The 22,455-nt window shown below is 38.0% G+C and overlaps 3 protein-coding genes across 6 annotated transcripts; all 3 read left to right on the forward strand.

Annotated features, from left to right (window-relative positions):
• Nucleotides 1-222: 222 nt before the first annotated feature.
• SCR (GRAS family transcription factor) lies at nucleotides 223-3,653 on the forward strand. Its single transcript, XM_086426122.1, has 2 exons — nucleotides 223-2,801; nucleotides 3,036-3,653. Exons 1-2 carry the CDS (start codon nucleotides 787-789, stop codon nucleotides 3,475-3,477), a joined length of 2,457 nt encoding a protein of 818 aa, XP_086282248.1. The 5' UTR covers nucleotides 223-786; the 3' UTR covers nucleotides 3,478-3,653.
• Nucleotides 3,654-6,687: 3,034 nt separating this feature from the next.
• Nucleotides 6,688-14,050, forward strand: LOC147385187 (uncharacterized). Of its 2 annotated transcripts, XM_086425036.1 has the most exons (9): nucleotides 6,689-6,834; nucleotides 7,465-7,577; nucleotides 8,266-8,354; nucleotides 8,455-8,593; nucleotides 10,689-10,763; nucleotides 11,086-11,207; nucleotides 11,289-11,364; nucleotides 12,853-12,912; nucleotides 13,755-14,050. In XM_086425036.1, exons 2-9 carry the CDS (start codon nucleotides 7,485-7,487, stop codon nucleotides 13,890-13,892), a joined length of 792 nt encoding a protein of 263 aa, XP_086281162.1. In that variant the 5' UTR covers nucleotides 6,689-6,834; nucleotides 7,465-7,484; the 3' UTR covers nucleotides 13,893-14,050. The 2 variants fall into 2 exon arrangements, with proteins under 2 accessions (XP_086281163.1, XP_086281162.1); XM_086425037.1 differs by lacking the exon at nucleotides 12,853-12,912 and having other exon boundaries at nucleotides 6,688-6,834.
• Nucleotides 14,051-15,691: 1,641 nt separating this feature from the next.
• On the forward strand, nucleotides 15,692-22,351 carry LOC147385188 (putative galacturonosyltransferase 7). 3 transcript variants are annotated; one of them, XM_086425034.1, is made up of 9 exons: nucleotides 15,692-16,196; nucleotides 16,324-16,355; nucleotides 16,529-16,588; nucleotides 17,551-17,635; nucleotides 17,744-17,796; nucleotides 17,930-18,234; nucleotides 19,752-20,109; nucleotides 20,201-20,746; nucleotides 21,524-22,351. In XM_086425034.1, exons 1-9 carry the CDS (start codon nucleotides 16,058-16,060, stop codon nucleotides 21,800-21,802), a joined length of 1,857 nt encoding a protein of 618 aa, XP_086281160.1. In that variant the 5' UTR covers nucleotides 15,692-16,057; the 3' UTR covers nucleotides 21,803-22,351. The 3 variants fall into 3 exon arrangements, with proteins under 3 accessions (XP_086281160.1, XP_086281159.1, XP_086281161.1); XM_086425033.1 differs by having other exon boundaries at nucleotides 15,701-16,196; nucleotides 21,521-22,351; XM_086425035.1 differs by having other exon boundaries at nucleotides 16,139-16,196; nucleotides 16,529-17,385; nucleotides 21,521-22,351.
• The last annotated feature ends 104 nt before the right edge of the window (nucleotides 22,352-22,455 follow it).

The raw sequence follows: 22,455 nt of genomic DNA on the forward strand, positions 1-22,455 counted from the left end.
GGTGAGACAGACAATGGACGGTGGAGATGGAATGACGTGCTGTCTTGAACGTGTGGCATGGATCGTTTCACTTTCAATGTAAAGAGACAGCTGTAATTAATTAACTAGAGAGTTGTGATTAATATGTAATAATTATTAATACTATTAAATTAAATAATTAGTTAAGAAACTTAATAACAAGAATGTGATAGTGAGAGAGGGAAGCTTGATGGCTGATGATGATACCTAATTTGTATTTCCAACTCCGCCCCCCCCCAACCAAAAACGTCAAACACACAACGACGAACGGACACACAGAAAGACGCACAGAAACAACGCAAACAGAAGAAGATAGATCTCCCCTCTTCACCTCTCATCAACACCATCCCATCCTTCTCCCTCCCATCTCTTCTCTATTTTCAGTCCACATACCACCCCCCACCCCCCATAATAAATATAAAAAAATACTCTCTACTTTGCAATTAGGAAAAGGGCTACGAAAGTGAGGCCAAATAAACAAACACTTTGGGCTCCCAACTCGCAAGTGTGTGTGTTGGGTTCAGAGAGAGAGAGAGAGAGAGAGAGAGAGAGAGGAATCCGACCCCCCATGTTACAAATTCCAATCCCCTCACCGTTATCTGTTTGGATGCCATCGGCTCAATAACCCATGTTCATTTTCTCTCCTCTTACAATTACATAATAACAACATCAACTCACTCTTATGTAGATGTAGAACACCATCTACACAATCACCACCACCACCACCAACAACATCAACAAGAAGAAGAAAAAAGTTTATCTCCTTTCATGGCTGCTTGTATTATGATAGGTAGCAATGGAAATGGTAGCAACAATACTAGTAGTAGCAGCGGTCGATTGGGTAGCACCGCCTCCAACAGCGAAGACAGAATCTTCCCTCCAATACCATCAGTAGCCCAACAACAACAACAACAACAAGAACTCCAAAACGATGGAAAGATGATAGCGAGGAAGAGAAATTGTTCTGAGATGGACCACCTCTCAAGTGAAGAGGACCATCACAGGCTTTCTCGGCGCCCCACCACTGACATCACCCGCTCTTCCTTGGCTGCTTTCCCAGTTTCTAATCTTGTTTTTACAGACAACAATCACCCTAGTCCTTACCATCATCACCACCATTCTCACCCTCTCCCTAATAACAACAACAACAACTCTTCTAATCCTTCTCTCTCTATCACCAACCACTCCACTATCTTACTACCTTCTCAGACGAATTCAACTCTCGCGTCATCATCAGCTGGTGCTGCTTCGGCCTTTTCTTATCTGGACTCTCATGCACCTTTACCACCACATCCACCAGCTGTGTCTGTATGTGGTTTCTCTGGTCTACCCTTGTTCACATCTTCAGAAAGAGATCGAAACGTTGGCACCACTACAACCTCCAATACATCTATTTCTGAAGGGCTCCTTCCTATTCTACCTAGCTCTTCTCCTCTCATGATGGATGATACAAATACAACAACCACAACAACAACTACTACAACAACAACAACGGCGTGGATAGATGGCATCATCAAAGACCTCATTCCAAGCTACACCAACGTCTCCATACTTCAACTTATCCAAAAAGTAAGGGAGGTTATCTACCCTTGCAACCCCAACCTCGCTGCCCTACTTGAGTACAGACTACGTTCCTTGACCGAACCAGCTGTAGTTGATCATCATCAGATGGACAGAAGGAGACAGGAGGTTGTGGTGCAAGGGTCTTCTTCTTCTGGTCTTGGGCTCTATCTAGATCCTTTATCAGGCTTTGAAAACGCTTATTCCCTTCAAAACCCTTCTTCTTCTTCTCATCATCACCATCAGTACATGAACTGGGGTGTTACAAACCCACAATCTCACGATGGAAATCAAAACATCCATCTTCACCCACAACAACATCAGCATCCAAACTTTTCTGTTGCACCAGTTTTATCCCTTCCACATCAGCATCAGCATCCGCAACAACCTCCTCAGCATCAACAGCAACAGCAACAGCAACACAACTCTCCTCAGGCAGTAGTGGCACAGGCACCTGCAACAACATCAAATGCTGTAGTGGCAACAACACCAACAGCACATACAACTATGATCAGAGATAAGAAAGAGGAAATTCGACAACAGAAGAGAGACGAAGAAGGTCTCCACCTCCTCACCTTACTCCTTCAATGCGCGGAGGCCATCGCAGCCAATAACTTTGAGGATGCCAAAGATATGCTTCTTGAGATCTCTGAGTTGTCCACACCCTTTGGCACGTCTGCACAGCGTGTGGCTTCCTATTTCTCTGAAGCAATGTCAGCTCGACTAGTGAGTTCTTGCTTGGGCTTAAACTCGCCTCTACCAAATGCCCCACATCACAGTCAAAAGTTAGCTTCAGCCTTCCAAGTCTTCAATGGCATCAGTCCATTTGTGAAATTCTCGCACTTCACCGCTAACCAAGCAATACAGGAAGCCTTTGAGAGGGAAGAGAGAGTTCATATCATCGATCTCGACATAATGCAAGGACTCCAATGGCCTGGACTATTCCACATATTGGCTTCAAGGCCAGGTGGACCACCTTTCGTTAGGCTCACTGGATTGGGAACTTCCATGGAAGCCTTAGAGGCAACGGGGAAGAGATTGTCTGATTTCGCAGACACACTAGGGCTTCCCTTTGAATTCTTTCCAGTGGCGGAGAAAGTAGGAAATTTGGATATAGAGAGATTAAATGTGAGTAAGAGGGAAGCCGTAGCTGTGCACTGGTTGCATCACTCTCTCTATGACGTTACCGGATCCGATACCAATACAATATGGCTCTTGCAAAGGTAGCTTCGTTTCTTTACAAAAGAAAACACAAATAAAATCTGATTTTTTTTTTCTTCTTCTTCTCTTTTGTTTTACTTTAATGTTACAAGAAGAAAAGCAAGTAACCGGTCTCGAAGATGTTTTGGATAGATGGATTGATTGATTGATGTTTCATTTAGCAACAACAAGTACGTGTTTTTTTTTCTTCTTCTTTCTTGTTGTTGTTTTAAGTAATAATGTGTCTGTGTGTGCAGGTTGGGGCCAAAGGTAGTGACGATGGTGGAGCAGGAGCTGAGTCACGCAGGATCCTTCTTGGGAAGGTTCGTGGAGGCAATACATTACTACTCAGCAATGTTCGACTCGTTGGGAGCGAGTTACGGAGAGGAAAGCGAGGAGAGACATGTGGTGGAGCAGCAATTACTGTCAAGGGAGATAAGGAATGTGTTAGCAGTGGGAGGACCTGGGAGGAGTGGTGAGGCTAAGTTGGGGAACTGGAGAGAGAAACTGAAGGAATCAGGGTTCAGAGGGATATCTTTAGGGGGTAATGCAGCCACACAGGCTAATCTTTTGTTGGGTATGTTCCCTTGCGATGGCTACACACTTGTTGAGGACAATGCTACTCTCAAACTCGGATGGAAAGACCTTTGTTTGCTCACGGCTTCTGCTTGGAGACCCATCCACACCACCTACAGGTAGCCCAGCCAACCAACCAACCAACCAACCAACGTAAAAAGATGTATACTTGTTCTTCCTTGAGTTGAAGGAGGGAGGAGAGGTAGAGCTAGAGCTAGAGCTAGGGTATTGAAGAGTATTCGGACTTTGTTGTTTTATTACTTCCATTTCATCAAGCGTAATTTCTGTTTTTTTCTTAACTGTTGATTAAGGTCCAAATTAGCAACTATGATGCTAATATTATGATATGTAATGCTCCATCATGTTTGGAAACACAAGTTTGAATCGACACGCATCTCGAGGAGTTAAAGTCCAATGTTAACTTTACTCAGAAGTTCTTGTTTTTTTTTTTTTTTTGTGTGTGTTTGTGGGTGGGTCTGGTTCTGGTTCAGCTGCTGGCCTGGCATGTGATTTCTTCCAAGGAAAAATATTCAGCTCAAATCTATTTCATCTCTCTGATAAATTATATCAGAGTGCCTGCAAAGGTGTATGCCTTTTAAACCTTTTGATTCCTGTTTGCTTTCTCAATGTGAGTCCTTTGGAAGATTTGGATTTGAGCCATTTTGGAGAAAGAGAGAGATAGCGACAAAAGCACCTTGGGAAAAGCGTGATAGATTTTGATTATACAAGAGATTATTTTTCTACTGACATGAGGGGGAGAGATGGAAGTTGAGGGTAAAAGTCACGAGCGAGCGAGATCTGCCTGTGTTTTGATTTAAATTTTGGTCCCCCTCACCCCAGTCTTCCAAGTACCCCTAAAAACCGTGATAAAGTTGTGCTTTTTCATCCTTTTAGGACCAAACACAGTGAGGAGGGAGTGCTGGGTCAGGGGCAAGTAATGCTTGCCTCTTTACCAATCCCAACACTAAGGCCCATTTATACACGCATTACTTTGCCATCCATGCAGTGCTCTTTGTGCTCTTAATTTCATTTTTATTTTTTATGTTTGTTTGTGGATATGTATAGAAATTAAATCATTTTGTTTTGATCATTCTCTTCCCCAACCAACCAATGGCTTGAGCCAAGGTCTTGGGCGGGCCCAATTGTGATTGCTATTTAGAACTCTACCGTAAAGTTTGAGGGCCTTTCTATCTCTCTGAACTTGAAATTTTTTCTATCCACTATTATGCTTTCCTTGGATGTCCATTAGACGCTCTAGGTTTGTAATAATTGAAGAAAAGTGGGGCTCGACGTACACCACCACCAAGGGTTTGCGTCATCGTAAAGGGGGGGTGCTTCAATAATCATCACAAAGCTGTCCATTAGGGTGTGGGCTTATTGTGTCAAGTAATACAATTTCCCAATAGGCCTGCTTTTGGCCTCATTCTCAACTTGAGGAACATTGTACTATAGATCAATGTAGAGTAGCTCCACTTCTAGAATCTACTATTATTTGTATTAACATTAAAATTCCCTATGTTAAGTGTGTTAGTCAATACATTATAACGTAGGATGTGTTTGGGCTTGGACTTCAAGAGCTTAAAGGAGACCTTTCTCTCTCTGGGCCTTGCCCGAGCATGTATTCTTTTGGAGAATGTCACCTAGGTTTTTTCTTATTGACATAGGAAACCACATTGTTTCCCGTTTTCATTTTTGCTAGATATCTTTAAGGTTGTATAAAGTCAAAAGAATATTGTATTTGGATTTTGATCTAATCCATAGACACACTCTTGAACCATGTAAATCCTTGTGTTCTGTGTGCTATTTTATTCTCTGATGTATCGTTTTGATAGGAAATCCACATTTTGTAAGATTTTCGATCAATGCTTTTTCTCAACGGGCATAAACAATTGAGGATGTGGCTCGTTCTCTTAATCTCCATTCTTCCCATGGTAGAAAGACTGAAGAATCACATTGATCATAGTTCCGGCCTAGTTTAAATGCTTGGGGAGGCAGAGAGGGTACCTTCGGATATCTGCACAATTGCCCTCTTTCTTTGTGGCTTAGACTTCGATCTACATGGTGCATGTATAAACATAATTTAGTGCCAAAGGAAAGTCGTGCGATTATCCTAGAATTGTGTAGTCTAGCCTAGAAAGGGTGGATGAATGCAATCCCAAAAAATAGCCTCAATACACTAAAAAGAGCATGGGGAAGCTTGGTAATCTTGAGAACTAGCCAATTAAGAAAATAATATAGAAATTCTAGGGATTAATATCTATCTCATTAAGTTAGAAAGAAATTTTTGATAGAGTCCAAAAAAGAAATGGAAATCTTGCTAAAGAGGCTTGAATGAAAAGAAATTCAAAATAAAAGGGAAACTCTATAAGTATACATAGGCATAGGAGTTTCTTTGACAAGTATTACACTGATGCTTGTAGATTTAATTTGGTGGTGCAACATCACACTTAACTACTTCAATGGTCCTAAGCTGATCAAATCCTTAACGTGTTGTCTTTCCCCGACAGTGGTAATGTTATGAAAAATGACAATATAATGATTTAAATGAACAAATACTTTTAATTGAGATCTTTTGGTGAGGATGAAATGTTGGATGGACTGATTTTTGTGAGGTTAGTTTACATGGAATGAGATTGTTTATGTCCATGGGTGATGATGAGATCCTTTTTCAAAATTTCTACGAGAAACCAAGGTTACAATCTCCCAATATCTCACCTTCTCCCATGAAAACATCGAAACAAATTAGTCATTAAAATCTTAAGTTGAATTTGTACGATTGATTTTCAAAGTTTTTCTCCAAGAACATGATCCCATGGCATGGGTTAATCTGATAGGGCCCAAGACTTAAGATGTTGATCTCCACATGTGTGCTTAGACAATATGGCCTATATGCAATACTACAGACAGGTAAGAAGCAATCAGTGATGACCACCATGGTTTCAAATCTCGTCCGAGACTGAGATTACTCGCCCCAGTCAGTTGGTTCTAGTCCATGAACAAGACAAATAGACATTGCATCTCAACTATGCTGTATCTCGCAAGTAAATGAGATGACTCGGACTTGATTTTGAAAATATCATCCAAGTTAGTAAAACTTAGCCGATTTGGTAAAACTCAATCAGAGTCAATTGGAAATTTCTATATTATACTTAAAATTATTATTATTATTATTTTTGGTATTTTACATTTATATTATCGAAATGACCAAACATCTTAGCTTATTATATATATAAAAAAAAATTAAAATTATTTTCATAAAAAAATATATTTGAATAAGTAATTGCAAATCAACGTAAATGATTTATCTCGTACGAGACGAGTTGACTCGTCCGATACAACTCGGTCTCTTCCATGAACGAGACCAGACGTCAAACCAAGTTTTAAGACCATGATGAACAACCCAATCCCTCCGCCAGAACTCCAAAATTCTGTCCATTCGTTGCTGTCTTTTTCTGCGTGTACCCTCGGATCTTCTGAAAGGTATTCCTTCCACCATCTATTATTGCTATTAAATACTTATATATATATTATTAGTTTTCTTCGAAAGAAATTTAGCTTTCTAAGATAAAGATTTGAGTAAATATGCTGTTTTAAGATTTATATTTAAAGACAGACAGACAGACAGCTTCTTCGCTTAATTTCGATCAGAAGAAACGGTGTTTCTTTACTAAAATCATCATCTTTTATATATTTAGTTGTGTGTGTTTCTTTGAAGAAATCTGTTTTTGATTTCGTCATTCTAGAGCTATTATATATAACTCTATCTTCTGTCAACTCACGAGTCTTTCAGATATTTTCTTACAAATTATAATAATACAAGGGAAGGGAATTCTGAATTTCTGATTACTTTACATAGTAGTAAGATGAGATTGGGATGAGGACTTTCATATAGATTTGACTTATATATAGAAATAAGTATTGTATATTCATTAGGAGATCCAGTGTCTCTAATTGGCCTCAAAACAATCATCATCTTCTTCTTCACCTTTTCGAGCTTTTAATTAATTCTCCTTCTCATTGGCTCTGACATATATAAATTCAACAGCAGATATTGAAAAGGGCTTTTGTAATCCTTTTTTACTTCTGAATTTGGGATTTATGTTGCAACAGTTTGATCTGTACAAAGGGACATGGATGCAAATGACTTAGTTGCTAATGTTGCACCAAGCGACCAATTTCTCTGGATGATGTCTGTTTTTGCTGGCATTGTTATGTGCAAGACCGTAAGTGAAGTGGTTTTTTTAAGCACTGTTAATCTGAAATTGTTGTATATCGTAAATGGATCTAGAGCCTTCTTCCATTAATCAAAAACACAATTAACATCTACAAGAGGCTTTTTTATTTATTTATTAACATACCTGTAGAAGGAGAAATTTGAAAGATAAGCTATAGAATAAGAAAATAGGAATTCCTTGTGTTTCTTGATTCCAATGCACAAACAAACAATAACCCCTTTCTTCTTGAATACCATGCAAGATCAAAGTGATGAAAGGAAAACACTACCCCCAAAAACCCTGTAACACACAAATTAATGTGAGTTTTTGAAAGTGTTTCCTATTTATAGTGCTTCTTCCACTTCTTCCCATCATGGTTGTCGGAGAAGAGATAGGAGCCACTTCACTATGCATGAAGATCACACCCATGAACTTTTATTACCAATACCAAAAAAAATTGGTTTGTACCCTTTTGAATTTAGATAACCTATTTTATGGAAACGAATTGTACAAGTGGACCATATAAGGAGGTTTTTTAAGTTAAATATTTTATTTATAAAAGAGGTTGTGGGTTATCCCACGATTCCTTGCCAAACCAAAAGAGTGTGGGTTGTCCCACGACCCTTCTATTTTGTTACTTCCCTCATTTTTAAAGTTAAATATTCACTTTCTTAAAATTGTGCATTTTTTCTTGAAGGTCTATGAAGTTACAGGTTTGATTAGCTTGTCGTGTTTCAAATGCTATACCAAGCTAAGCAAAGTAGAAAAAATCGAATGGAATAACCGGTAATATTTCCTCTTTATGTGGAACTAGGTGCACACATATTTAGTCCTTTCCACAGTCAAGTTCCATTATGGATTACTATTTGAGAATTTCTGCTTGCAGAGGTTTCTCTACATTCCATGCATTTGTCGCTGCTGTTGCTGCTTTCTATCTTGTGCTGTTATCCGATCTTTTTGACAAAGATTCTCGTGATGATTTGATCATAAAAAGGAAGTCTACCCTGTCTGACACCATATTGGGGGTATGTTAATACTGACTGCAGGGGAAATTTTAAGGTTTTTCAGTAGTGAATTTCTATCACTATAATGAAATTCTTTTATTGCCTTTTTTATTCTAAATCTGAATCTCTTTATTTATCATAATGATGTCACATGCATTCAAATGCTTCGTTATAGCATCATATAGATGAAAATTCATATTAGCATACTCAAATAATTATGATGGTTAGGTTTGTGGACTTTCCACCTAGACTATGATCCTTTCCCTATCCACAGTCCACTGTTTTAGACTGTCATGTGCCTCGGCCGGACACTTTGGAGAATACTAGTTTATGGCAGTTAATTCAAAAGGGAAGCTGTCATATAGAAATATAAGTTAAAAAACATTTAGGTCATCTTTAAAATACACTGCTGCTCTGACAAAACAATACCTGCAACACATACTTGTCTCAACATCCACGAGTACATCCAAGCTATGTGAACTTGTTGCACTCATCACAACATCTCACACACCAAAATGCTCAGGTATGTAAATTTTGAAACCCATACTGAAAGCATGGAATCAAATGCTCGATACATTTAATATCCCAGAGTTGCAAATGATTCCTTTGTTAATCATTTGTTTGCATTATTTTCCACAACCAGAAGATTCTTGTGTTATAAGTTTATAATGTAAAAAAACTCTATCTTATTCTCATGCTTGCCGGCAACATCAACTTCGAATGTAAGTTTCTTACCTTTTTATTGGAAACTGAAGAGTAAGTCCATTCACCGGATCTTGATCTCTTTTGCCCTGGTCACGAGTCATGACGGATATAAAAGATGCTAAAGGTGTGTGGATATGCCCCTTCTTCAAATTGAAGCATTTGGGATGGGCTCATGTCCTTCAAAATAAAATTATGGATTTGGTTCAACTTAATGTCATTTGGTTAATCATTAATGACACCCTAACAAAATAGGAAGTAAAGAAATAGGAGATATATGTACATCTTAACATGATTATCTTTTGTCACCACAAGAGAGTTCTACTTTTTCATTATTGTACTAAGCCAAATTTGATTAGCAGGAATCTTCTACCCATTATGCCATTCACGCTCCGAAATCCTCCTCTTGCTCTGATTCTGGTTATAAAAAAATAGTTCAATTTCTATCAGGGGCGGAGCCAGGATTTTGTGCCCATGTGGGGGCAACCAAGAGTAGAATTTTTTTTGTGGGGGCGACTAAGAGTGAAACATAATATTTGTGGGGGCAGCTAAGAGTGAAAAAATACATTATAGGGGGGGGGGGCAATAGGGGCATATTTTGTTATCTGCCACTGAAATCTGTTGCAATAGCACTAGTCCATAGACTTTGAAAGTTCTTGTGGGGGCAAGTGCCCCCACTGTAAATCCGCCCCTGATATCTATTCTTAAACGATTCTCTCGTTTACAAAAATAGAACCACTTCAGAACATGTTGAAAATATTTCGGGACACACTCAATGGTTTGGGTTCTTCGTTTCATTCCATATCGTTTGAAACATTTCAAGATGGTCCAAAGTTTAAACCACAATCGCTATGAAAGCTCAAACTTTCCAAAATGATGTTGTAAACATCTAGGACAATATGAGGATTTTGTAACTCACTCTATGTTTTTTTTGGAAGATAAGCATTGCAACTTATTGTGAAAAGGTAGGATAGAGCAATACAACCTAAGAGGTCGTGATGAGCTACAAGAGAGGAAAAATGACATGAAACGAAGTGGTCAATATTTAATATTTTGTCTAATAAAGCAATGCAAGTGAAAAAGGAACATACAATACTTATTTATAGACAACCCCAGAATACAGTATAGCTCCATATCTTATCAACCAAACATATCCTGATGACCTTGTTTTTCCACAAAACACTCATATGGAGATAGCCTCAAAACCGCATATAAATCCTCTCAAAAAGGGGTATATTTACTACTGATTGACCTTTGGTGTTTGAACAGGATGGGGAATGATGTAAACGAGTTGTGATTTTAATTATTTATGACAGTGTAGGAACATACTTAATATTTGATAAGATCATTTAGATAGTTTTGTATTATTTTGTTCTTATTTATTTGGTTTGATGTTTTGTCATCTTTCATACAGATCTCAATGGGTTATTTTCTATCAGACTTGGGAATAATACTTTGGCACTTACCAGCTTTAGGTGGTATGGAGTTTGTAAGTATCCAGATACCTCTGTTGAAATTCCTTTAAAACTGAGATTGTTCTACCTTCCCAGTGTTCACAAACTCAAGTCCAACCCTGAAATAAGTCATTCAATTTCTGAGTTTGAATTGTCCGATTTATGAGAAATAAATTACTATTATAAAGAATTTTCTTAGTCAATCATCTAATTGGTTGATTGTTTTTTGAAACTTGTTGCCTGGATTGGTACCATGAGCCCATCAAACTTTACTGACTCGGACGAGATACAAAGCATTAAATGAGTTTTGGGTGGTTGGTTTTAACATTTTTGGTGATCTTGTACATCCTCTTTTAGGTTCTACATCATGGACTTTCCATGTTTTCGATTTTCCTCTCTCTCACAAGTGGCCAAGGTCAAATTTACATACTGATGGTTTTATTTTCCGAGAGCACAACTCCCTTAGTAAATCTAAGATGGTAAATTTTGACAACCTAGAATTGCTTCCGTTTTCATATCCATGTTCAAAATTTGCTCATCTATGAAAATTACACGTGCAGGTACTTAGACATTGCTGGACAAAAGAGTTCCAATCTTTATACCTACAATGGCATTGCAATGTTCTTTGGATGGCTGGTATGGTTTAAGGCCTTTCAATAATATATTTGGTTGTTGCATAATTTAAGTCTGCTATTAAGTGTATCTGCATCAATGGCAAGTGAACATGAGGTCAAATACATAAGTGTGCATGTGGACACTGAGATACATCTAAACCTGTGAGTGCACAAAATGAGTGGCCATAGAAACTTTTGTATGTGCATATGCAAAGCTCAGCTCTCTTGCATGAATGGTTTTCTGTATGTATGCATTCTTTTGATATGCAATGCTCATACCATACGGGATGTTTATAGTCTAAAACCACCTTAGCCCCATACAAGCTAATTTGGTGCATTTGGAAGATGTTGAAATTGAATTGGACAATAATTTTGCAAGCAGTGGAATTTGATTTGAATCAAGAATCAAATGGGGGATAATAGGATTTATAAATATCTTCCTTCTAAATGAAAAACATAAATAGTATTAAAAAATTCTATAAAAGTAAATAATAAAAAAAAAAAATCCTCCATGTTACATTTTATTTATTTTTATTTTTTGTGAGTATAAAGATTTTATAAAATAAAAATAGAGTACAAAGGGGAGAACAAAGGAGGCCGAGATGGCCCCCAAGAAGAAAAACACAAACCAAACAAAGAAAAGCAAAAGTTAATCAAAGACAAAAACAAAAGAAAAAACACAAGCAGCACAAGCGAATCTAGGAGTTACACAAGCCTTCCCATCTAAACACAAAATCTTCAAAGAAAAACCCAGAAAACTCCTTGCTTAGCTTAGCCATAAAAAACATCAATCCAAGAATCTCCATGAACACCAGGTGCGCGTTGTTCTCCTTGCCTTTGAACACCCTATTATTTCTCTCCTTCCATAGATCCCACACTATGGCCAAAGGAAGAATGGACCACTAGTGCCTCTTTTTGTGAGAGAAGATATTATAGCCCCGACCCTCTAACAAAGAGCGAAAGTTGTTAGGAAAAACCCAACTCATATGAAACAAAGAAAGAAATGTACTTTTGTCCATTGTCTGTTCAATTCCAGGTAATAATTGTATTTTGTAATCAAATTATATGCAACAATAGATTCCCCTTTTATATGGATAATGCCCATTGTAGGTGCTAAATTGCACTTAATCTAGGCTATTTGTAATCTTGAGATATATGAGTCTAGCACTCAAGAATCTAGGAAAGACCTAAGAAGTCAGGATATCGTGTTTCTTTTTGCTATAATTTTGAAGTGATTCGAGTGGATGAAAAGCTCATCAATTTCAGAAAATTATCAGACAGGGACCTGGTACAGGGAAGCTGACCAGTCCACGTCAACTTCACTGAGTTCTGAGGGATTATAATGAGCTTCTGAAATTAGCTGGAGGGCCGTCGTATTTTTAACCCTTCACTGTTTTGATCTTATGACTAATGCAGCCATTTGGAGTTTTTATATGTTCTTTCCCACCTGCGTTTGTATTTAACCTTTTGATGACATGATTCATAACTCAAGGATTTTCTATGACTTTAGGTTGCGAGGATCCTTCTGTTCATCTTCTTTTTCGCCCACCTGTACCTCCATTTTGATCAGGTAAGTTTCTGCTGGGTTGGTCCATATTTTAAGAGAGTGCTATTACGAACCCATTGATTCATCTTCTTTTTCTCCCACCTGTACCTCCATTTTGATCAGGTAAGTTTCTGCTGGGTTGGTCCATATTTTAAGAGAATGCTATACCACAAAAATGGATCAGCTATCCTTCTGTGCACGCATGCGAACATGTTCATAACCTGAATTCAGAGCCCAGAGAAAACCAAAATACCCTGGTATTCCAATAGCAACCCAACTGTTTTATGACCACTGAACTTTGTATATCTTTTTCTTTGATGGGTAATCTGGACTTGAACCCACGACCTCAAAGTTGCTTTGCAATGTGTGAAACCAACTGAACTATGAGTCTAAGCCCAACTTCGTATATCTTATTTGTCATTTATATGTGCAAAACACATGTACAGGGTGATGTAGTAACCAAGGAAACCTGATTTACCGATGCATCCAACAAGACATTATCCAAATTTAAGACCTCAATCTCCATGATAGCATCAATTAGTTTTCATTAAAAATTCTTCCTTTAGGCTGTTAGGATTGGCAAGTGGTACATATTTGTCCAAGAGGTGGTCCATTGGTTGGGCTTGTGAGTGGTCCAAACCATGGTTTGAAGTTTTGTACTGTCTCAGAAGGTTTTGGTCAAGACTGGACTGAAACATTGACCTCAAAATATGAAACAATTAGTGTTTTTTTCCAAATGTCTCGGTTGAGACAGCTTTGGTTTTTCTGCTTTTTTGTGTAGATTACTTCTATAATTTAGGGTGGGTCTCTCTCTCTTTCTCATAAAGATTGGTAATCCCATCTTGTTTTTCTATTTTAATTTTCAGGTCAAACAAATTTTTCCTTTAGGTTTCTACAGCTTGCTAGTGATAGCTCCCACGTTGACAGTGATGAATGTGTTTTGGTTTTGGAAAATCGTCAAGGGCTTGCTAAAGACTCTGTCGAAAGCTAGACACAGTTTCTAACCCGGCCCTTGCAGGGGCCTTGTCTGTGTTGTACGCTTCAGGCTGAAGTGGATGGGTGTATATCTATATGACCTTCACTTGTACATTCTTGTAATTTTCTCTCCATTGTGTCTTGATTGTAACTAATCTTTGGCAATCAGTTGGTTATCTTTTTGCAATTTTGGTTCTCATTGTAGAAATGATGAGGATGTGTCCCTATATTGGAAATGATTTTGGCAAGGATGCACTGGATCTTCTCATTGAGAGAGAGAGAGAGAGAGAGATCCCTTATCATGTTCTTTCTTTGAGAATGTATATGTGAAATGTCCCCTTAGGTTTGGAATGATGTATCCTAGAATTGGTTAGAATGCTTGCACAACAAAAATGTGAAAACTCTCTCGTTGGAAAGAAGTTCCATGCTATTTTCTTACTCTCTCATTCATGCATGAAAAATGATGTTTTTGGTGCCATCTCGAGTAGAGAAAAATGCCACCAACTTGATCTCTTGCCATTTGCATGATGATACTAATGAATCTTGGGGTGTATTCTTAGAGTTGCCATCTCTCATCCTTTTGGTCAGATTTCCTTGCAGATCATGTTCAAGGTGGAATCCATCTGACCGGAAGTAAGTCGATGTACAAGAATTCTATTCTATTCTTAAAAATAAAATAAGAAGTAGAAGGGGGATGTAAAATAAATAAAATACACTAAACCCACATTGTTGTTGAGAAACTGTATGAGAATTTGTAGGTCAACCATCAAACGTGTGCATCTTCTCAAGTTAAGCATGAAATAAACCCCAAGGGGTTGGCCTAGTGGTAAACTGAGCCTTGATAAGCTCTTCCTCGGGAGGTAGGTCAAGAGTTGGAAACCCTATGAAGCAATGAATTCCTTGGGGTCACCCTCTAGGGTCAGGTAGACCCTTGGCTCAACCAGTTGCACATAGGACTTTCAGAGGGGGAGGTGCAAATTAAGCATAAACTAAGTTAATATGCAAGATAATAAGTTAGTGCGGCTGAATCCATATGGAAGCAATGAATTCCTTGGGGTCACCCTCTAGGGTCAGGTAGACCCTTGGCTCAACCAGTTGCACATAGGACTTTCAGAGGGGGAGGTGCAAATTAAGCATAAATAAGTTAATATGCAAGATAATAAGTTAGTGCGGCCGAATCCATATGGAATTCCTTGGGGTCACCCTCTAAGGTCAGGTAGACCCTTGGCTCAACCAGTTGCACATAGGACTTTCAGAGGGGGAGGTGCAAATTAAGCATAAACTAAGTTAATATGCAAGCTAATAAGTTAGTGCAGGCGAATCCATGTGTTAAGCATTAGATTTGTGGATCTTTTCAAGCACGGAATTTTGTCCTGTTGGATCAAGTAAGTTTCAGAAACATAGTTAAGCAATTTGTCAGGCAACGTTGGGTGTGGTATGCAATTGTGTACACGATCAAGTATATGCAGTAGTGGGCGTTTCTGCTGTTGTCTGCAAAGACTAAAAAAATAGAAATATTGCAAAACCATCAGTAAAAGCAAATCACATTCTAAATGTTAATCATATAAGTTGAGTTAGTTAGTAATTTATTATTATAAATTTCTTAGGTTATTAAGCGTTCCATTGAAACCTCAAATAAAATGTGTCAGGCGTTGACTGGCTAGTGTATTAAATATTATTCCATGAATTTAAGTGTGATAAGCCTTGACTGGTGTTCAATGAATTAAAGTGTGATAAGTAAACATTGGGGTACCAATATAATTTCTTTATAAATAAAAAAGAAAGAGAAAGGGAATCGAAGGGTGAATAATATTAATAAGAGACGTCTGTAAGACGATCACTGTTCCTTTTTTAAGTTCCTCTTTTAGAAAAGAAAAAAAAATCTGATCTTTCTTTTTCTTTCTTTCTTCACTCACACATTCTTTTTCCTCTGTCATTCACGTCTGTCTGTCCGTGCGTGCGTGTATACGTAGTTCGATCGAGAGCCGACTTGATTTGAGCGAGTTTAAACGAAGGAAAGAAATTATTATTATTTTTTATTAAATTAAAAAGTAAAAAAAAGCGCGCGTGTATTGAAGAATGTAGAATGTAGAATGTAGAGGCAGCGATTGGTGATATATGCTGTGCTTTAACTGCTTAATGCCTATGGTAAACAAGGAATATAAAAGAGGTGAGGACTGAGGACAGAGGAGTGATGAAGGGAGGATTCTCTTCTTATTCCGTAACTCCAAAGAGAGGATGGAGAGGTCTTGCCATTGCAGTGCTTTGCCTTGTCATCCTCTCCATGCTCCTTCCCCTTGTCTTCTTGCTTGGCTTTCATTCTCATTCTAATGGTACGTACGTCTCTCTCTCTCACTCACACTCACACTCACTATGTTATTACCCTAAGTGAGATCTCTAGATCTGAGCTTCCTCACTCTCCTTCTGTATCCAATTATCTTTTCTTCTTTGGATCTGCAGGATACGTGGCTGAAGATCTAAGTTCTGCTCAGGTATGGATCTCTTTTTGACGGCATTTATGTTTGTTAATTGTTTGCTTGCTGTTTTGATTATTTTGATGTAATCTCCATCTGTCTCTTTTAATCTCTTTTTTTTTTTTTTTTTTTTTTAATTTTATTTAAATATATAGCAGACCATTCTAATTTCTTTATTTGGATCTTTGCAGGACTACAAATCAGCTGGCATAGACGATCTAATGAGGAGATTGGAGCCATCTCTATCAAAGGTTCTGTTCTCACCGATCTAAATAAACTAACCATTTGATATGGTCTCAAACATTACAAGAGATGTCTTGGAATTACAAGTTGTTGCTTGGATGTACCCCATAGACCTTTTTTGGTTGTTGAATCATTTGGATTACTGGATACCAAGAGAAGGCCAAACTGTGTATTGTTTTAATTTAATGAGAGAAAAGACAAACACTCAACTCAATCCGAACGTATGACATTCCATTTAACCATAAAATTTTCGAAGAAGACCCCTTTAAATTCATTAAAGGTTTTTTTGCTTCATAGCAAAATTAACCCCACAATGGCCAAGATAACCTCTTGTAAGGAACGCTCCTTCCCTAAAAAGCTCTACCATTCCACTCCATCCAAATTCCACAACATGTGGGCGAATGGGGTTTCGATAGAGGGTGGTCCGTGTTGGATGTAATTAGATGTGAAATTCACCTGTTGAAGAACTCAATGGAAAATAAACTTTTGTTTTTTGGGGGGTCTGTAGATCTAGTGAGATTCGCATTGTAACTACATGTAGGACCACTCATAAGGTAGTTGTCTACATTTCACCTTCCACTGGCATTATAATTAGTTCATACTTCCTGGAGAGTGTATGAATGTTTCACGTTTACTACAAAGTTGGATTGGATGTCAAGCTGTGGAAGCACCAGTTATACTATTTTGGATAAATCCTCCTTCCATTTTCTTCTTCTTTGTCATAACACCCCATCAAGGTTAATGTTGGTGGCTCTTGATTTCAACTGATCTTTTTGTCTGGTGATGTCACGTTGCCACTAATCAGGTACATATAACGTTTTTTCATGCTGAGAGAAAAAAACAAACACAGTTCTGGTTGACTTTGATTTCTTAATCATATTCTTTCCATGTTGTTAGTTAAGATATTTAATTCATGTTTGAACTAGTTTTCCTGATTTTCTTAAATAAATTGAATTTATTCATGTGTCAGGATGTTATTGAGAACTTTGCCAAGGAAGCTGCAAATGACACTGTCAATAGGGTGGCTATGCAAGTCACCACAGAACAAAAAAATGGTGTTGTTGAAATTACTTTATAGGCATTTTGTTGCATTTTTTTCTTTCTTTTTTCTTGTCTCTTGTTAAATTTCAACTGTATCTCTGCTCACTTTTTGTTATACACAGGTCAATCTGTATTGCCGGAGGTTGTGCTGGAACTGGTCCCTGATTATACAAAAGTAAATATTTTCTGAATGTTTTTCTTATCTGTTTCTTCATCTTGCAGTTAAAAAGTTCTTGTCCTCGTGTATTCTTTTGGTAATCAACTTAAAGAGGCTTCTCTCCCTCTTTTTTTTTCCAAATATGTGACAGAAGAAGGGAGACAATGGTACAGTTGAAGTTACTGAATATGTGAATGGTGTAACTGGTGATGAAACAGAAAAATCATGTCAGTTGGAATTTGGGAGTTACTGCCTGTGGTGTGAAGAACACAAAGAAGAAATGAAGGATTCAATGGTGAAGAAATTGAAGGACCAGCTTTTTGTGGCCAGAGCATACTATCCAAGCATTGCAAAACTTCCAGCACATGACAAGCTTGCACATGAAATGAAGCAAAATATTCAGGAGTTTGAGCGAATTCTCAGTGAGACAATCACTGATTCTGATCTTTCACCAGAGTAAGTGTTGATGACTACATGATTGCACTATAATTATGTCTCGATGGAGAAAAAGTGCTAAGCTCCTTTGCACTACTCTAAGGTGGAAAAATAACTGACACATGCTTCTGTGTTACAAGGATATTCTTGTTTAGACAGTTTTCATATCATGAAGACAGATGGTTATGAAATTGGAGAATTCAGTTGTATGAATTTATCATTTAAGACCCATCCCAAATATTAGATGGTATCATGAACCCTTTTCACCGTTTAGCTCCATCTGAAGGCATGCCTTTTATCAAGGAATGTGATTTCAGATATATATATATATATATATTTTGATTTCAGATATTTTCTTATTACCTCAGTCTACCTCATTTTCAGCCTTCCTCTCTCCGTTTTAGGGCATTCTATTTGAACCAAAGCGTTCCTCACTGGCGCTGTCACAGTTGCACATTGTACATGTCCAAACCATCTCAATCGACTTCCCTTCATTCTATTTCCTGTTGTGACTATTCCTTGATTCCTTTGAATGTATCTATTTTTGACCGTGTGTTTCCTAGGCTTACCACTCATCCATCTCAACATTCTCTTCTTCATTATATGTTCATTTTATCGAGGAAATAACACACTTATCTGCAAATTTAGGGGAAATTATAAATGAAAACATGGAGCCTACAGTTGAATGGATGTGCCTGTCTGCTGCATTTTTTTCTTCTAGGCAAGCAAAGCTTTAAACAAGTTCAGAAAAATAACATGAATTACATAGTTTCAGGGGCATACCCCCTACAAAACAAAGTTGGATTCCAAAACAACAGAAATCCAAAACCGGAATCAAACTCAGACATGGATAAAAGCATAAAAGTAATGAAAAATAACATTGCCCTAAACATGGCTAGAGCCTAATTCGAAAATATTGATTCTTCCTCAAAAGAAAAAAGCTCATCTTCTTGATCGAGAATTAGTGTTAATTGGAGGTCCTAGGAAGGACCATGATTTTTTGTCCTCAATTTACCTGTTTTGGACCGTACAATTGGTTCCGATTGAATATCCCATTCATCTACCGCTTCGGAGGGAACCCTTCCAGCTTATCACTCTTTGATTCTTCTATCAATATCTGATTGTCGAACGACTTGGTTTGGTTTGGGATTGGGAATCAATCTGCTCCTCTACATGTCCCATCATAAGATTTTCTTTCCTTGGTTGGAGAGGCAAAACCTCAGAAATTGAATCTTCCTCCATCTCCAATGCATTGAATGGATTTGGGTCCATCAGATTTGATTGGGTTGAACTATAAGACTTCCCCTTCTAGTTTGATCCTATTTATTTAGAGGGGATTAGCGGGTGCCTATCTGCTGCATTTGTATTGCCATGGTTAAAAATGTTACTGTCGTGTTCTTTTTTGTGTAAGACTGCATCATATTTGCTTCATTCTGCTTTTGTAGTGTGTTTAATGATGTCATTATGCTAGTTGTTTATGAGCTTTTCTTTAGGAGTCTATTTGGAACATTAAATACCATTTGGCATGTTTTTGTCAGTGTTGAAACAAAGCTACAGAAGATGGAAGCTGCAATAGCCAGAGCTAAATCATTCCCGGTGGACTGCAATAATGTTGACAAGAAACTGAGACAAATACTAGATCTAACTGAGGATGAAGCCCATTTCCACTTGAAGCAGAGTGCATTCCTCTATCAACTTGCTGTCCAGACCATTCCCAAGAGTCTGCACTGCCTTTCTATGAGGTTGACAGTAGAATATTTCCGATCCTACTCACTTGATATGGAGCTCTTGCCAGTTGAGAAATATGCCAATCCAGAGTTGCACCACTACGTCATTTTCTCCAACAACATACTCTCCTTGTCTGTTGTAATCAACTCAACCGTAATGCATGCCAAAGTATGTTGGACTGTAAACTCCAGCATGTTAAAATTGTGTTCTGTATGATGGTAAACTTTTTTGATTGGTTCTTCTGCTACGTATGTTACAGGAAAGTGGGAATCAGGTTTTTCATGTGTTGACAGGTGGACAGAATTACTTTGCCATGAAATTCTGGTTTTTCAGGAATTCTTACAAGGAGGCCACCATTCACGTATTGAACATTGAAGATCTAAACCTAGACTACCACGATGCAGCAAACCCACTACACTTGTCATTGTCTGAGGAGTTCCGTGTTTCCTTCCGGAGTATTGATAAGCCACCTGCAACCCAAATGAGAACTGAATACATCTCAGTATTTGGCCACACACATTTTCTTCTTCCTGAAATATTCCAGAATCTAAACAAGGTGGTGGTTTTGGATGATGATATCGTTGTTCAACAAGATTTGTCGCCACTATGGAGTCTTGAGATGGCAGGGAAAGTAAATGGTGCTGTTCAGTTTTGTGCAGTGAGGTTGGGTCAGCTGAAAAGTTATTTTGGTGGAAACAGTTTCAATAGGAGTTCTTGCACGTGGATGTCTGGACTGAATATAGTTGATCTGATGAAATGGAGGGAGCTGAACCTTACTGATACTTACCGAAGGCTGCTCCAAGTGGTAAGTAAAAAAATTTGTCCTCTGGAAGTTTTCTATGCAATTATGGCTGGGAGCAAGTACTGCTTAAATTACTAAATTCAATGGTAAATCAATCGACCGTATTCCTACTTTAGCTTTGTCAATTTCATCAATAATTTGTTGGAGACCAAGTGGATAGTTTGTTTTCTCCCAATTATTGGGTAAACCATGTTGGTTTAGATGAGGAGTTTTTGACCACTTAGTATACAGGTTTGTGCCATTAACGCACAACCTGCCACACAAGCCTTTTATAGAGCTTAGAATCTGGCATGGGTACTCTATTATCAGATTGTACTCACATTCTGTAAATATGATACCCCTTCAAAGAAAGAATTACTGTTTTTGTTTGACTACAGGAGTTGTGTTACTGCCATATTTGTCATTTCTGAAAACAATGGGAGTATTTTGATCATAGCTGGGTTATTTTGTTGACTTGAGAGTACCAAATAAAAATCGACCAATTGAAACTCTAGCCGAGAATCAGTGAGCTGGCTCTGGTGGAATTCTGGCTGGCTTGATTACCTTGAATGAGCTACAGTGGTGGACCAAGCCTATGCCTTTACAGTGTGTCTGAGCCTAGTGGAAAGGAGTAATCCCCCTGCGTATTTTTTTTTTTCTCCTGCTGTTTTATGGAATTTTGATATTAGTTCATAACTTTTCATAGTTTCAAAAGAAATGGTATAAAATTTTCTAACAATGGTAGTAATAAGTTGTAAGCTTTTAACTTTGTGCTTTCTCTTCTTCCTACATGAACAGCAGCAGAACGTGAGAGAGGTATCACTGGGGGTTGGAATATTACAAGCAAGCTTGCTCACATTTCAGGATCTGGTTTATGTTCTTGATGGTTCATGGGCTTTGTCTGGACTGGGTCATGACTACTGGATTGATTCCCAAGCCATTAAAAAAGCTACAGTATTGCATTACAATGGGAACATGAAGCCATGGCTAGAGCTGGGCATTCCAAAATATAAAGTGCACTGGAAGAAGTTTCTGAAACAAGGGGATCAGTTCATGGGAGAGTGCAATGTAAACCTGTAGTGGGCTCTAATGACTTAAGGTGTAAGTGAGACAGACTCCCCAAAACAGAAGAGAGGTTCAACAGAGACTAAGCTATGGATATTCATTTAATCAAGTGCAGAAGATAGATCTTTTTCTGGGCTAGGGGTCAAGGCTGGATGGATGATGATGATGCAGCAGTGATGATAACCATGTTGCTCTGATTTCTGATTTCTTGGGAAACAGTTGCAAGCCAAGAGTTTTGCTGGTGGGATCAGCATCAGTGATAGATTTTAAGGTCTCAGAGAGAGCACGGTTCTCTGCTTGTTAGTTTCCAGGAATGTACAAATATTTTTTGTAAATGGGTGCACGATATTGGAGGTCAGTTCCCAGGAGATTAGGTTGTCATTCACTTGTGTTATATAAATGATTGTTGGGTCGGTGCCCCCAAATGGTTTGTCACCATTCATTTCTGTTAGCATAAGTTTTTTTTTCAAATGTTGTTGATTGGTGACAAGGTACTACTGCTATTTGACAGCCTGCTTGCATATTATTTATAAAATTCATGGCAATAACCAAGTCCTCTTGGTACTTTCAAAAATTGGTTAAATATTTTTATAGTTGATAATTTGGGCATAACCAAGCCTAGGAGAAATGTTTTCTAACAGTGATTTTTATTTATTTTTAATTTCTCT

The sequence above is a fragment of the Akebia trifoliata genome, chromosome 15, assembly GCF_017979445.1.
Source record: "Akebia trifoliata isolate Shusen 1 chromosome 15, ASM1797944v1, whole genome shotgun sequence".
In the NCBI taxonomy this organism is placed as follows: domain Eukaryota; kingdom Viridiplantae; phylum Streptophyta; class Magnoliopsida; order Ranunculales; family Lardizabalaceae; genus Akebia; species Akebia trifoliata.

What these genes read in the sequence shown, in the direction of transcription:
- SCR (XM_086426122.1), top strand. Translation starts at nt 787, where the DNA reads ATGGCTGCTTGTATTATGATAGGTAGCAATGGAAATGGTAGCAACAAT. An exon ending in ACAATATGGCTCTTGCAAAG is followed by an intron (nt 2,802 to 3,035) that starts GTAGCTTCGTTT and finishes CTGTGTGTGCAG; the next exon opens with GTTGGGGCCAAAGGTAGTGA.
- LOC147385187 (XM_086425036.1), top strand. Translation starts at nt 7,485, where the DNA reads ATGGATGCAAATGACTTAGTTGCTAATGTTGCACCAAGCGACCAATTT. An exon ending in CTTTAGGTGGTATGGAGTTT is followed by an intron (nt 10,764 to 11,085) that starts GTAAGTATCCAG and finishes ATCCTCTTTTAG; the next exon opens with GTTCTACATCATGGACTTTC. An exon ending in CAATGTTCTTTGGATGGCTG is followed by an intron (nt 11,365 to 12,852) that starts GTATGGTTTAAG and finishes CTATGACTTTAG; the next exon opens with GTTGCGAGGATCCTTCTGTT.
- LOC147385188 (XM_086425033.1), top strand. Translation starts at nt 16,058, where the DNA reads ATGAAGGGAGGATTCTCTTCTTATTCCGTAACTCCAAAGAGAGGATGG. An exon ending in TGGAGCCATCTCTATCAAAG is followed by an intron (nt 16,589 to 17,550) that starts GTTCTGTTCTCA and finishes TTCATGTGTCAG; the next exon opens with GATGTTATTGAGAACTTTGC. An exon ending in TGGTCCCTGATTATACAAAA is followed by an intron (nt 17,797 to 17,929) that starts GTAAATATTTTC and finishes AATATGTGACAG; the next exon opens with AAGAAGGGAGACAATGGTAC.